The sequence below is a fragment of the Protopterus annectens genome, chromosome 7.part0 (assembly GCF_019279795.1).
Source record: "Protopterus annectens isolate FY-2018-M chromosome 7.part0, PAN1.0, whole genome shotgun sequence".
In the NCBI taxonomy this organism is placed as follows: Eukaryota; Metazoa; Chordata; order Ceratodontiformes; family Protopteridae; genus Protopterus; species Protopterus annectens.
Window position 1 is genome coordinate 291,024,016 of NC_056739.1, and position 16,450 is coordinate 291,040,465.

Genomic DNA, 16,450 nt, shown 5'->3' on the forward strand with positions numbered 1-16,450 from the left:
CAAATATTTCAGAAAAGAAAACATTCTACCTCCCAAGATCAATGTGCTAAAAAATATATCGTTCCACAAACTATTCTCTAGGGATATCACATCTACCAAAATTGCACACTACTACTGCATTTCAAAAGACTAACAATATTTAACATCTTTACTGCACTATGACCAATGTACAATGATTTCTATATAATGAACCCTTAAGAAATGATTACTAGCTAAAAAGTTGCAATCATTTAAAGTATTTAAAAATAAACAGGCACCCAAGTCACAAGCATTCACGCCGTTTCAAAACATTTCAGGTTCACGACCATTCTAAATTTTAATACAAAAATTCTTTTTAATCCCAGTGCTAAATAATTACAACTAACAAAAAGTTCTTCCAAGCAAAGCAACACACATTTCTGTATAGCTGGCAGTAATACCAGCATATCCCTACTTTTTGCTGGTTCCTGGCAAGGACACAAATCCACTGACAAGACAAAACAATGTTTTAACAATCCTAAGGGTCACACACTCTTGTACCCATTCATGCAGCAATACTCTTCGGTGATAGAAGTAACTACATGGCATAAGTAAGGAATTAGAAAGCTGTGATTCCTCAGTTTGTGAAGGTAAGAAAAAAAAAAGAGAAAGGCAAATTAAAAATATTATAGCAAGCTTACCCACAAAAGCAATTCTAAAAGCCATTTCATCAGTCTTTGGTCCCGGAAAAGAATCAAATGCTTATGCTAAGCTGAACTGCTAAAGCTTTACCATTTGATTTCATTTGAATCCATCAGCCTATAGAAGTGAAATGGAGAGAAATGAACATTCTTCTGCATTTTTGCACACAAGCAGGGATACAGCAAAGAGGAAAGGGGAAAGAAAACCATGAAAAAGCTGTGTTATTTAACATACACACAATAGATTTTAACCAGTCTTATAACTTTACAGAAATAAAACCAAATAAAATGAAAAAAAAATAATGTTTCAATTATCTTGTATGAACTGTTTGTTCTGTCATGACCTTTGGCAAGTTCAATGCAGCTACTTTTTTGCCGTTTTCCACAAAATATCCTTCTCAGAACGCTGACTTAATTCAACCACACATTAACAAAAATTAGATTATGCTGGAAAAAAAAGCTCTCAGCCACAAGCCTAATACCGCTTATTTTATATAAATACACTGACCTAGGAAATACAAACAGTCTTTAATATATTAAAGCAATTAACGTACTAACTCTTACTCTTGTCAAAATGTAATCTAGGACACAAACCAAATTTCATACCAATAGGTTAAGATCAGTTGAGAATTTAAGTTTACATGCTTTACTTTTCCTAACACAACTGGTTCCATTTTGCTAGCAGACTAGACTGAATGAACAAGAAAGCAATACAAATCAGGTCCACCTAAAAAATGTATTCAATATGTATCAAACAAGGGCTTAAAGTCAAAATTTCATGCATCTTGTATCATTAAACTATGTTTTTTTATAAGTGCTTTAATAAGGTGGACTGGCTGTTGTGTGTGTGTTTTGGTGATGGCCATTTCTGGGTAACAGGCAGCATTACATGCACTAATTTATTTGCTGCAGCATACGGAAATAAACTATCAGTCAGACACCTTACTAGGTACATTCTGATAAGGGACTGAATTCAGGAGTGCTTTATTCATTACCAGTGTATTCTCAAAATCTCTTTTTTCAGACTGTCAATTTCATGGCTGGAAACTGCCAACAATGGATCAGTATACAATCTTTAAAAATAAAATATATACTAAATTACATTTCTAGGTAAAGTCTTATTCCCTGAGGCACAACAAAACAGAGAATGCTTTATGAACTGTCTCATGCAAACAGTTTGACCACCAATCAATGCAAAGAGTGTTGACTGTATGGTGATGACCAAAACACTGCACTCAACACATTATAGTCACAGCAAAGGTCAACTTCCAAGAATGACAACTGAAATATCAGATGGTATACTGCAGGTGAAGAGTTATCATAAGACAAAGGGAAAGACTGCAACCCGCATCCCAGACTCTGCCTCCCACCACATATTTGATGGAACCACAGCAAAATGGGAGTCAGAGGAATCCAAGTAAAGCTTTGATAACAGCTGAGCAGTCTACCTGTGGGCCAATTATAACAAAGAATTACAATAAAATTTTAATATCTACAATCTATTGTTTCTCTTTAATTTGGGAAAAATGCTATTTCTTGGCCAAACGTCGTTACATTTCATACTGTGCTAACCCTAAAGCTGAACATGAAACAAGTAAACTTCCTGCAAAGCGCATTTTCAGCAGAGGCCTGGACAGAAAAACCTAAGCAGATACACGTATGGTACTTATGGCACTCTAATACTTTTTATTATTCACAACAGGCACCATCACTTCCAGTCATAATCACGGCTCACTCTACTCTGGCTACTTCCATGGCATTTTGGAAAGGGGTGGACTCAAGAAGCATACTGGAGGCAACTTCTTGGTCATCAGTTCACACGTTTACCAAGCATTACAACCTGGACTCCTACTGTCAACTCCAGGGTGAGTTTTACTGAGGCTGTTCTTCAAGGGCTGTTGGATTCTGCTGCACCTTCCTTCTCATGTGCTCTTAAAGCTTTGGCAATCATCCCATATATCTCAAGCTACAGAAGCAGAGATCTAATGAGTTACATAGTACAGATGCGCAAGTGCTGTTAACTAACTAGATGTTTGACATTATAACTGCTGCAAGTGTTTCTACCCTCCAACCCCTAGGATTTGCAGAGGATTGTTTTAGTTGTTTTCATAAATTATACTGTTTTCTGCATACCCCTCCTTTTTGCAGGGCGAGAGAGCTCTAAAGTTTGGCACTATAGCTGCCCTTTATATCCTATGTTCTGACACAGGCAACAGCTCAGCTACAGTGAATAGAGAGTTTCTTACAAAACAACTATAGGCAGGATGTCCCATATAGCTTAGGTTGCTACAGCAGTAATCTACTGCTATGGTAAGAGCACTTGCATAACTGTGTTTCGTGAAGAAGGCGACAAGAGATTATAAATGGATGATGGTATGAGCCAAGGAAAATGCAGTTACACAGTTAAGGTCTTCATTTCCACTTTATAACATTTATTTATTTAACATTTATTGACTGGGAAGGTCCAACTTGGAACAAAGCCAATTTACAGCAGAGGCCTGGGGAGAAATGCTCCAGAAGCATGTCTTTGTAATGTGGGAGGAAACCAGAGCACCCAAAGGAAACCCACACAAATGCAGGGAGGACATGCAGACTCCACACAGAGAGCACCCCAGTTAAGAATAGAACTGGAGAACCACTTGCTGTGAAGCAACAATGCTACCACTGCATCACTGTGTCAACACCCTAAAGATCTGCCAATCCCCCTTATATTTTTAGTTGATGGATATGATTAAGTTCCACATCCCAAGATAAATACTTACATATACAGGAGTAACACAAGTCATACTGCTTTTCAGTTATTTTACTTTTATTTATCCTTTGTTGACCAGGTTAGTCCAACTAGGCTAGTAGCCTCTTTTCAGGTGAAACCTGAGGTGATATTTATACTACTAAAAGAAATCTGGCCAGGGCATCAGGAGAACTTCCCCTACTCTTTGTGGTACGGGGAAGGGTAGGTGTTTAACACATCCTGACTGACTGTTCCAATTCCACGCAAGGTGGTGGCCTGGAAGAACAGGGAAAAAAACATGCCTGCTGAGAGCCAAAGCATTTTGGAAGTGAAGTGTGTTGAAAATGAAGAAAAAAATGGTAGAATCACTACCATAATTGTTTTCAGGCAATGCAGAAGCAGAGAAAATGTTTTTTTTTATTGTGAGGAGATCTGGAAGGAGATAAACTAAATGCAGTGGTGGAGATGGATTCAAAAGAATTTTTTCAGAAACACCTGTTTGAAGTGGCAGAATCAGCAAAAAAAAGTGTTATTTCAACCCTCCAGTTGGGAGGATTGTGGCACGAGTATATGGAAGAGCTAAATTAACCACAGTGAGCCAAGAAAGTGGAGCTGCTATATCCTGGAGTGACATTATGCAAAAAAAAATAGAAGAGGGAGAAAAGGAGACAGAGAAGGTTCCTGAAAAAAATCTTATGCTCAAACGGTGGAAGACAAAGATTAAGTAAATAAAGAAAAAAATGTGTTGGTCAGATGAGCAGTAAAAAAGAAAAAGGCCTGGACAGGTATGAAGTATGGGACAATGTTACTGCACCTTTGAGAGTATGAGCTTTCGTTTTAATTAACAAAGAAGCTTTTTGTGACTTGTTTTTTGAAACTGGTCAGGCCATGGAAAACTTTTTGGGGGGGGTCTATGAAAAAAGAAAGCAAGACTTTCCATGGTCAGAATACGTGGTACAAGTCTTTTTCGGGCAAAAAAAAATTTCGGTTCAGTTTAGAACTGAACTGGAAGCAACAGAATTGAGCAAATATTTGTTAATACGTAAAGAAGTGCTGGACACTACTAAAATCTATGAAAAGAGGATTATGGGCTGGGGGTTGTAAATGTGGCATAATTTTGAAAATGTAAAATGATGTAATACACATAGCTAGTATTATTAATGTGCATGGCAACAGAAGTTTTGTAAGGTACAGAGGACAACCACAGACTTGTAATTTTTGTGGAAAAACTGATCATTTAATTAATCAATGTGACAAAAAAAGAGGTTATTTATGTGGTAACACAAGCCATAATGCAAAGAAATGTGAACTGAAATTTAAGAAATGTGCTAATACAGGACATTCATGGTTATAATGGGAGGTGGAAATGCAAGAAAATTAAAAAAGAACAAGAAAATGATAAAATTATACAAGAAAAAGATTTAGAAAATGTTGTACAAGAGCACACAACACAACAAGAAAAAAACATAGGCATTGTATTTAAATTTAGGGGGAAAGAAAGATAAGGAAAAAAAGACAGAGGAAACAAGTGCAGAAGAGTCACAGTGGCAGTTAATAAAAGGCAATACAAATTCAATGGGAAAGAGGGTTAGGGAAAGAAAAAGAAATTTTTAAAAAATATAACAGTTAAAGAAAATAACAAAGGTAAGAAAGATAAGGGATGAGAAAATTACTTTAATAACTGTGCTATAAAACTGAAAATATTATCTTTGAACATGAACAGTATGAAGTTTGCTAAAAGAAAAATTAATACTGGTACAATGGTGTGCTGCACTAGATGCTCAAGTAACAGTATTACAAGAAATTAGAATTATTAGCATAAGAAAAAGGTGCAAAGAGAAAAACTTTGGAATGGCACTGTTATTTGGAACATAGGCAAAGAAACATGCTCACTTATGACTGGTGCCAGAAACATGGCCTCAACCTGAATACCAAAAAATGCATCATCATGCCCTTTGGGAAGAGTGACGTTCCCACATATTTTCACATTAATAACGTCCTAAGCATGCAGTCGTGAGGGATTTGGGCACCCAGGTTGATAGCAACCTACATTTTGACCACCATGTTGCTTCCGTTGTATGGAAAGCTTTCTACATGCCACACCTCATAAGTAAGGAGGTCATAACATCCCTGTATTCTTCCCTTATAAGGCCCCATTATTGAGTGCAACTCCCTGTTCAGCATGTTCCTCGCAAAGCACATACAGCAGCTGGAGAGACCACAGAGGTTCCTCACTAGGAGGATCCAGGGTCTCAAAAATCTAATATACACAGATAGGTAAGCCTTATCCCTCTACTCAGTTTCATGCAGACTCCTTAGAGGTGACTTTTCTGTGTGGCATACAAGGCGATCTCGGACCCCGCCCTGATGGCACTGCTGCATATCCGCAAGTCAAGCTCCACTCGAGTAACCCGTACGCACAGCCTCAACCTGGTCTGTGACATCAACAGGACTTGTTGGCAAGACAGATTTGTGTCCCAGAGACTTATCCATTGGTGAAACAGACTCTTCACGTCAAGCAAAGTACCTCCTTACACCTTTTTAAGCGCAACTTCAACAACTGGATGGGAAACAGAAAATACATCCCTGGGATTCCACCCATGTCCCTGCTGGATAGAGGCATCAGGTGCTGACTTGCCTAAACATGGGTTAAACTCTTGGCTAGGCTTATAAAGGTCTCAGAGCCAAAAACCTAATAACTTTCTATGATCCTCCAATGATAATTTAATATCTCCAATACTAAAGAATTCAAATTATTTTTTCGACATTACCTGCTCAACTCTTAGTGATGCCCATGTAACAACCCTACCTAACCATTTACACCCCCTCCTTCTATCCTTCTCTATTCCTCTCTACCTCCTTTATACATTTATATATATTTTTTTTCTTCTTTATCCCCTACCCTCACTTTTCCTATTTACTAAAAAATTCTCCTCCTTATTCACTCAAGTCACTCTAACTTTCTGTGTACTTTACTAATTTAATATTATCTCTACCTCTCCTCCAATCTCTGGTACAACTATTCTAAACGTATTTCTTCCTTTCCCTTCTTTTCTTCCCTTTCTTTCTTTTGTCTTGAGTAACTCGCTCATTACATTATTTTATCTCTTCTCTTATTTACATTTACCTCTTCTCCTTCATCTTTGCTTTCCCTTACTCTCTTTTTAACTGTAACCCCTTTTCTTAGTACTATACTATCTTTGTTTAATTTTTCACAATTTCCCATAACACAGATTTAGTTTGTAAAGTCAATCTTTTCACTTCAAATGTTTTGCCTGTTTCAATTTTTGTCCTTAAAGCACTTTCTACTACAATTTGTTAAGGCTTACATTATGATGTTATATATGCTTGCTTATGGATAATCTGCTTGACTTGTTACTCTGTAGCCATGTTTTTTTGTTTGTTTTTATTGTTTAAATTCGTATTATTCTGTATAATGTTATTTTTTTAGGGCTTTTCCTCCTGGGCCTTCGCTGAAAAAGAGAGTACATGCCCAGTCAGACTAACTCGGTTAACAAATGTCAAATAAATAAATCCTATGATCTTATATGTATATTATGCCTACCAAGGAAATATAAAACTATTACACTAGTAGAACTACGCCAAATAACAGTTGTGGAGATAAGATGGAAAAATATGTATGCAGACTAATAACTTTATATGCATATGTAACAAAAAAAAGAAAGAGAAACAATATTTAGTAGCCTAATTATGTCTGTATTAACATGTATATAATAATGACAGGGCATTTTAATTGTAATTTGAGAAATAAAAAGAATCATTGTGATGTTAAAATGACTACTGAAAATGATGAAAAAAGTGAAAAATTAAAAATATGGGAAAAGAAACATTGGACTTAGAAATCAAATTAAGACAGAAATTGGTTATTTTTTGATAGAAGGTTTAAAAATTACACAAAAATGAATCAAATATACTGGATTTTCTGATCATGTGGCAATATGGATAAGAGTTCATGAAAATGAGTATATTAAAATATGAAAAATGCTATAAAAAGAGTAAATGAAAAAGAGTTAAAATCAGAAGAAAAAAGAAATTATAGAATTATGGCAACAACATATTGGTATGAGAGACTTTTTATGAAACTTGGACAGTTTGGTGGATTCAGTTTAATAAATACAAAAAAAGTGTTTTTAGAACGCATACAAAAGAAAATATTTAAAGGTTTAATAGAGAAGAAAAAATTGTTTTATGAAAAAAAATTACTTAGAAAAAAAATCAGGATAAGGTTAATAAATTATTATACAAGCAAAAACACTGTTTACAAGGAAAAGTAGTAGTACCATACGTATGTAAGACAGTAACAGAAGGAAAGAATGAGAGAATTAAGAAGTAAAGGAAAGAAAACAAGAAGAAATATATGAAATAATTAAAGAAAATGTATTAGATTTATACAGTTAAAAAGAAGTTAACATAGAATAAATTTACAATGGGGAAACAAACAAGGAAAATAATATTTAGAGAGAAAAATGAACACAAATGAGATCCTCAAGATATTAATGTTAATTCAGCCGCAGGTCTGGATGGAATTGAATACAGTATGCATAATAGAGAAATGTATGACTGGCAAATAATTGTGTTTATAGAAATAATGAATGAGTGGCTAAGCAAATAATTGTGTTTATAGAAGTAATGAATGAGTGGCTAGAAAAAGGAACTAAGTATAAAGAAATGTCTACGTATGTGATGCATTTTACAGTAAAGAAAGGAGATAAAGAAGAAATAAAAATTTGGAGACCAATTACACTGAATAACAGACTATATTTTTTCATGAGACTAGTAACGCAAAGATTACAATGTAAAATAGAAAGACTCCTTGATCAGAAGGAAAGGGGAGTCAAGACCTGTTGTGGATAATATGGGAAGTAAATGATGATACTATTAATAAACAAGTGGAAACAAAAATCATGACAGGGGATGTTAGTAAGGCATATGATAATATTCAGTATAAAGCATTATGGGGCATTTTACAAGCATATAACATAAGTGAAAAAATACAAGTAATTAAATCAATATATGAAAACAATTGTGAGATTGAACGTAAAAGGTTGGATTGGGGATAATTGGAAAATAGAGTGTGGTACAAAACAAGGATGTCCTGCAAGCAGTATGATCTTTGCCATAATCATGAACACAGTAGTAATGGAAATTGATAAAATGTCAAGTAAGGGAGGATACAGAATAATGGAGGAGATACATTTGCCAATAATGTAGTAATAATAAAAAATAATGCCTGAATGGAAAAGAAATAATAGAAAATTAAGTACATGGTTGAAGGAAATTGGTTTAAGCATAAATAAAGAGAAAAGTAAAGGATTTGGGTAAAAGGTATTACAGGAGGAGTGGAATACAATGAGAAAAATACAGATATTTTAGGAATAGTATTTGGAAGTACAGAATACAAACATGAACAATGGGACAAAATTATTAAAGAACTCAAAGACATACACTCTGAAAGATGCATAGGTTTTCATACAAGAAAAAAGCACATTTAATAAACACCATAATAATAGATAAAATAGCTTATATAGCAAATGTTTACATGATGCCAATGAAACATGAAAAATAAATTATGCAGATAATTTTTTGATTTATTTGGGGGTCAAGACTGAACCCGGTTAAGAGAGGAATTTTGTATATCAAACATGAACAAGGGGGGTTGGGACTGATTATTCCGATTGTGCATGCAGCCTCTTTAAGTATACATAAAGTTACTAAAACGAATAATGAAAAATAATAGAAACTTGATAGAAACAATAACATATTGTAAATATAGAGAAATCTGGGAAGAAATGGAAATTAAAAAAAAGTGTTTTTAATGAAATGTAAGGATTTTACAGCAAAACTGTACTGTGGAAATTAAAAAATAATGTGACTGAAAAGAATGGTATGTTAACATTATGAGATCCTTTTATTTGGTGGAGCCATGGAAAAAAGTTAGAAATAGATAAAAAGAAAGCAATAATGATGAGATTCAAACATTATAAAAAAATTAAGGAATGTAATGATTTTTGTGGTGGTTGTCCACAGGAAAATTACCAGTGGGGGCAAATGACATATAACAGAAAACAGGATAGAATACGTGATAAATGTAAAGAATTGGAAACTACAGAAGATTTTTTTTAAATGTGAGAGAATTCAAAAACTGTGGAAAGAAATATGTAAACACGATTTGATTAAAACTTATTTAAAGTTTGAAATGTTAAACATGGACATGACAGAGTATGGGTTTTATGGGACAAGATCCCAGAATGAAGCAAAGAAAATGGACAGAATCATATTTTATGTAACATGGGTCATATGGCATGAAATACTTAGTGAAATCAAATACAATGGAAAATTAACTTTGACATAAATACTAGACTAAATATGCATTTGGTTGTGGGTTAAAGAGTGGGGGAAATACTTAAAATAGGAATATCAATGTACAGATGGATGTTAAAATATGTAAATATTTAAAATATGACAATATGTAAAATATGAACTGTATACATGTACACATTTAAAAAAGTACACTTTTTGATAGGTGTTGTGAGACTTAATATCCAACCGAGTTACAGCCAACTCGTACAGATAGGGCCTTGCTTTAACATTTCATCCAAAGGGTGGCACAATCAAGAAGTGCAGCACCCCTTATGCTGCAATAACCGATCTACCTGGTGTAGGAAAAGAACTCACAGCCTTCTGCACCAAAGGCACATGTTCTACCGCTTGTACCACTGACAGTGCTTTAATCTTCAATGTGGGGCTCTTTACACTCACAGCACATTATATTTTGGAACACATATAGGTTCATAAGTAGGTACTAGGCTATTGGCCCTAGGGCCTATACAAGCCCAGCCAAAAAAGTACCTTGGCTTTTGCCACCCAAGAAAATTATTTTCCTGTGCCACTGTCGAGCAGAGCCACTGAAGTGATCCCCGGGGTGAAATTCCTATTTCCCATCCAATCGTCAAGATTTTTCTTGAAGAGTATTAATGAGGAGCTTTGTTTGATATAGATAGGCAGTTTATTCCAGAGTATGGGAAGTCTCTGGGACAGGAATCTATCCCTCCGGCAAGTTCTGTTTATTGTGGTAACAAGGTTTAGGTCCTTAGAGCCTGTAGCTCGGAGGAATTGGGACTTAAGTGGAGCATGTCCAACAGCTCTGGGTTTGACATAGATTTGTATGTTAGGTGCAGATCACCTCTGAGTACAAGAACCAAAACACGGAAGGTGCAAAGTACACTAATAATCCACAAAAAGCACCTCGAATACCAGCGAATGTAGGCACACAGTTTTATTCAATAACAAGAAGACAGTCAAACAAGATAAGATAGTTAGTAAATTTTTTTTTTAAACAACTCGTTTTCCTCCTGACTTTCATCAGATGAGTTGGTAACGTGGTATCTGTGGTGTTAGCGGTGCTTGTTCTTATTGAGCTAATGCCTAAAATTTATCGCTGAATGTACGCATATGCCGGGGTAAAGCTGGAGTTTTTTTGAGACGGTCTGCATAGGGCATCTGTTTAAGGCCGGTAATCCTCTTTGTGAGGTATTTCTGTGGCCTTTCCAATTGTTGTAGAAGTCTTGTGAGGTACATACCAAAAGGGGCGTTGTACTCTATAATGGGTCTAATGAGTGATGAGTACAAGGGGAACAATGACCTCTTTTTTTCTGGATGAGAAACCTTTTGTGATGGTGTGTGCCACGTAGAAGGATTTCCTGACTACTGTGGCAATGTGATGATCAAAGGAGAGAGTACTGTCTACCTGTGTCCCAAGGTCTCTTACCACACTTTCTGTGTTAAGTATACTACAGCCTATGTTGTAGTTCATGGGTACAGGTTTTTTTAAGAGGATGACAATGCACTTTCTGGCATTGAGAGTGAGGCCATGGCTTTGACACCAGGCATCTGTCTCAGTGAAGCCCTTTTGTAGGATGGCCACATCGTTAGGAGTTTCAATTATGGCTCCTAGTTTGCAGTCTTCTGCGAACTTCGTTAACCAAAGACCTTCTGTGTTAGCCAGTACTTCAGAGAAGCAGATAGCAAACAGGAGAGGACCCAGGACTGAACCCTGTGGTACTCCACTTGTCACTGGTCTGAAGTCAGATTTGGAATCTGCTACTTTCACAGTGTAGGTTCTGTCAGTGAGCCAGTTGACAACCCATCTTGTGAAATTCCTATCTATAATTCCAGAGTGGGGGATGTGTCGAAAGCCTTGGCAAGATCTAGATAGGCTGTGTGAACCACCTTACCCTCGTCTACAGCTTTGGTGACTGCTTTAAAGAAGTCTATCAGGTTTAGGAGACATGATCTGCCTTTTACAAACCCGAACTGGGTGGGGTCCAGAGTTCGGAGATTGCCAATGTCTTTGTTTATAAGTTCCATGATGATACGTTCCATGGCCTTGCATACCAGGCTCATCAGGCTAATGGGGCGGTAGTTCCAGGGGTCTGTGTTGGCTCCCCCCTTGTGGAGTGGGATAACCATCACTATGAGCCATTCTGTGGGCAGAAAGCATGAGGTGAGGCTATGACTGAACATGGTACTTAGGTTGGGTGCCAGTTCGTTCTGTAGTTCGTGTAGAATGCAGCCTGGGGTGTTGTCTGGTCCCATGGATGCTGTGTTCTTGGCTTTGAAGAGTGTGGTTTTTACCTGTGCAGCCGTGATTACAGGAACTTTGCATTCTTCCGGTATAGAGATGGGCTCTTTAGGGGGTGAGAGGGGGGTAAAGTTACCACTGAACCTATCTGCCAGGATGTTGGCAATATCTAAAAAAATCATGCCACCCACCCCCCCCCAAAAAAAAAACAAAACCACATACAAGGTAAAAGGAACAATATGTGGGAACACAGCATAAGGTAATATAATAACACATTAACAGATCAAGGTTTCTAATCTAACACTCCGAACTCTATCACTTGGTCTCCACTGATTTCACATCTGCCCTATGGAACCTGAAATGTTTTGCTTTCCTGATTAGCATATCCACACCACTACTTATTGCAGAACTCAGTAGCAATAAATCTGCAGCGCATTAAAGGTGTTCTCAAGTTTCAATAAAATACAATAATTCCACAAACCTACTCAACTAGTGCAATACTTTATACAGTTTAGATTGTCTAGTAAATACCAAAGTAACTCATAAAGCTGTTAAATTTTCAAACATCATTCACCGAAGGATAAAGGAAACAAAACAAGCATGACTAATGTACACGTCAAGGTGATCATGTTGAATCATCAAAAATTTAGCCTGAAGCACTTGATACTAGAAGCCCCAACAAACAATACTCAGGGTACTTCCCTGTTTCCACAACACAGACAAACAGCTGAAAGAAGGGTGCATGCCATCACGGTGGCTATTACAGAGATTACTTACCCAACAACTCTAAATTCATCCTAGCCGCGTCAAGCTCACGGCACTGGCGACCGTGTGAACCGACTCAGCCTTGCTGAGGGGACAAAGCACTGGTAGCTCCACTGTTTTGACAAACTATTATTACCCCACTTGCACAATGCACCTTCTCCAAAGGAGCTACCAGCAGCGACCAACGCAGTAAACTGCCAACTAATATGTAGACGCTCTTCAGACAACAAGCTGTCCCCCTCAAGCGTTACTTGTCTTCGTACAAAAACCCGATACATATAATCAGTAAATTTAAGAAGTTAGTTCAATGTTTTGGTGCAAAAAGCGCGATTGAACTAACCGGAAGTACATGTTACACGAAATGCTTTCCGTTGCCTTGTTGTTTTTGGTGACACGTTTTTGACGTTCCGATGGCTGGGGTGGTATATAATTCTGAGCATTTGACGTATATATTAAAATGTATTTGTGATACCACTTGTTGGCTTACATATTGTCGATACTACTTTATTAGCATGCGCTGGTATTCTCCGTGGGGTGTTTTTGACTTGCATTGGTTATTTAATGCGGTGGTTGATTAGAAAAAAGAAACATCCGAAAAAGACACAGCAGACTCGCAATTTGTATTATATGATTAAACAATAATTTTTAAATGTTACAAAATTGTAAAACAAATACTGACGCGAAGAAGAGGTAAATCAGAAAAGAAGGCAGATTAAACGAATAGGCATCACTATCATTCTATAATTAATGCAGTCGTATATTATACAGTTTTGTATGCAAAAATGCAAGGAGGTAACTTGAAATAAATCATGAAAAAAACCGCCATACCGCCCAGAAATTAGTAGTTTATTGGCCATTTTGGGCTAATTTATATCTCTTTCATTTCCCTGATATAAACACCATATTTGCCCTGTTCTGCGTGCCAGGCAGCACTGATTAGCTAGGGTAAAACTTATTCCCAGCTCCACAAAGTCTCCTCTTCAATTTTTCCCTTGGAAGTGGAACTAGACAAACTTTCAACTTAAGCACTCAAGCCACTTTTTTCTCAGCCTGGCACTTCAAAACTTATAGCAGGCACTTATAAACCCTAGCACTAGACCCTCCTGTATGGTACAGAAGAACAAGGCTCTCTATTCGACCTTACCAGCCATCCAGTAAAACAGTTCACTGTACCTATCCAGGCATGTCCAAAGGGCAGTGTCAGTTGTACTCTCCAGTCCAACTGGTGAATCAGGGCATTTTGAGGCAATGTTACAACTGCCTCATGTACACAGACAACCCCCTCCTCCTACCACCAAACACTAATACGTGCGAGAGATGCAATTATACGGCCAAACTGGTGGCTAAGCTCTCTCAACCCAAGACTGGATCAGACAGTCAAGAGGAGAAGGGAAATACTAGCATCACACCACCAGTCTCACATAAACCCATTAAAGCAGCACTGGAAAAAAACACATAAATACATGAAAACATACTCGGAGGCACTAAATAAAAATCTGCAAAACCAACAGAGACCTCCAAAGCAAACATCCAAGCAACCTCCACCTCCCAACACAAACCATGAAACACATACTTCACAAAACCAGTGTGCCATGCAATCACAGCCCTTAAGGCAAAATAACATACCCAACATATTAGTAAGAGGTGACTCTATAGTCAGGCACACTGACGTCCCACTCACTAAGCTGAATATTACTGTTAGCTGCCTGTAAGGTGCCAGGATCCGCCACATAACACAAGCACTCGTCACTACAGAACAAGTACAAATATGACTGTCATTGTCCACGTTGATGTGAATGACCTGAGCCATACCTCTCTGGACTACATGAAAAGAGACATGGAAGAGCTCTCTGATCACATAGCCCAGGCCGGTATGACCCTGACCCTGAGTAGCATCCTGCCTTCACCAAGAATGATACCACGGTATAAAGAAAAAATTCTCAATTTCAACAATTGGCCAAGTTTCTGGTGTCATTTAAAGGGGATCCAGTGTCTGTCTGCCTGGGACGACATGCTCGACAAGCCACGCTGCTTTGCTAGATACGGCATGCACCTGTCACCCTTAGGCTTTTGAATACTGGCCAAGGCTCTTGCTGCCCCCATAGTGCCTTTTTTAGGAAACGCTCAAAAGACAAACCCACCACCGTAAATAGCACAAGTAACAAAAAACTGAGGGTAATGCTACTCAATGCCACAAGTCTGAACCTCAAAATGCATGCACTCGAGGCACTCCTCAGTATGGAGAAAATCGATATATGTGCAGTAACAGAAACCTGGTTTAAGGCTCCAGAGAGCACCCCAGCACTACCAGGCTACAACTCATACCATACATTTCAGCCACAGAACCCAAACCGAAATACAAAAGGCGGTGGCATATCCATATTCATTAAGGATACCCACACCTCCAGGTTAGTGGCACAGCACGATGCTTCAGAGATCATCCACGTGCAACTAACAATGGGCAAAACTGCAATTCAAATTGTAGCTTGCTACAGATCACCCACCATGTCCCAGGACCCCATTCCACATTTCTGGAAACACTGGGAAACATAAAGGTCCTACCAAACACTCTAATATTGGGTGATTTCAATTACCCAAACATTAACTGGGAGAACTACTCAAGTACTAACTCCTTTGCCCAACATTTCCTAGAATTTATAAACTCAAAATGCCCTGGTTCAACTGGTCAACACACCCACCAGAGGTGACAACATATTGGAACTGGTCATCACCAACATGGGCGACCGGTGTTCCACACTGGAGGTCAACCCCTCGCTGGTTAGATCTGACCATAAACAAATCACTTTGGATATCCACATTCCACCCCCAGACAAAAAAAACACAGTGAAAAACTTTTCAAAAGCAAACTTCACATTACTTAAGACCAAGGTGGAAAGTTTTAAAGCCTCCATGCTGAAGGATAACACTGTCCAAGCTGCAAAATCCTTCACTAATGCATTCTACGGGCACCTACAAGAATGCATGGATCATGCCATCCCAAGCAAAACCAAGACTCACTCCTCCAAGAAAAGGAAACCAGTCTGGTGGACTCCTGCCATAAACAAGCTACACGATAAAAGGAGGAAACTAGTACAGAAAAGAGTAAAATCCCAAGAAGGGAAGACATCCTTGATCAGTATCAGCAAGAAACTTCGATCCCTCATAAAATCATCCAAGGCGAGCTTTGAAAGAAAAATTGCCAAGGACTCCAAAGATAACCACAAGGCATTCTTTAGCTATGTCAAGAATCTAAGTGGCAATGCACAGATCTGCTCGGAGTGCAGAATGTCATAAAATACACAGAACCGACCGATATCACCAATATCCTGGCAGACAAGTTCAGCGCAAATTTCACCCCCCTCTCACCCCCAAGAGGGCCCATAACCATACCAGAAGAATGTAGAGTCCCTGAAATCACAGACACTCAGGTTAAAACAGCCCTCTCCAAAGCCAAAAACATAGCATCAATGGGACCGGACGGTGTCCCAGGCTGCATCCTACACGAGCTCAAAGACGAACTAATCCCTCAACTAAACACGCTGTTCAAACTCTGCCTCTCCACAGGCTACATACCCATAGAGTGGTGCACAGCAGCGGTTATTCCACTTCACAAAGGTGGAGCCACAACAGACCCCGGAAACTATCACCCTATAAGCCTGACTAGCTTGGTCTGTAAGGCTATGGAGCGCATCA

The 16,450-nt window shown here is 38.0% G+C and overlaps 1 protein-coding gene across 1 annotated transcript in view; it reads right to left on the reverse strand.

Moving 5' to 3' along the window:
* Positions 1–13,155, reverse strand: part of RBBP5 (RB binding protein 5, histone lysine methyltransferase complex subunit) — a gene marked incomplete in the record, with an annotated part of 565,698 nt that extends 552,543 nt beyond the window's left edge. The window contains 1 exon segment of the mRNA XM_044076800.1: positions 12,770–13,155. Within this exon segment, the coding sequence (XP_043932735.1) occupies positions 12,770–12,788 (19 nt within the window).
* Positions 13,156–16,450: the final 3,295 nt, after the last annotated feature.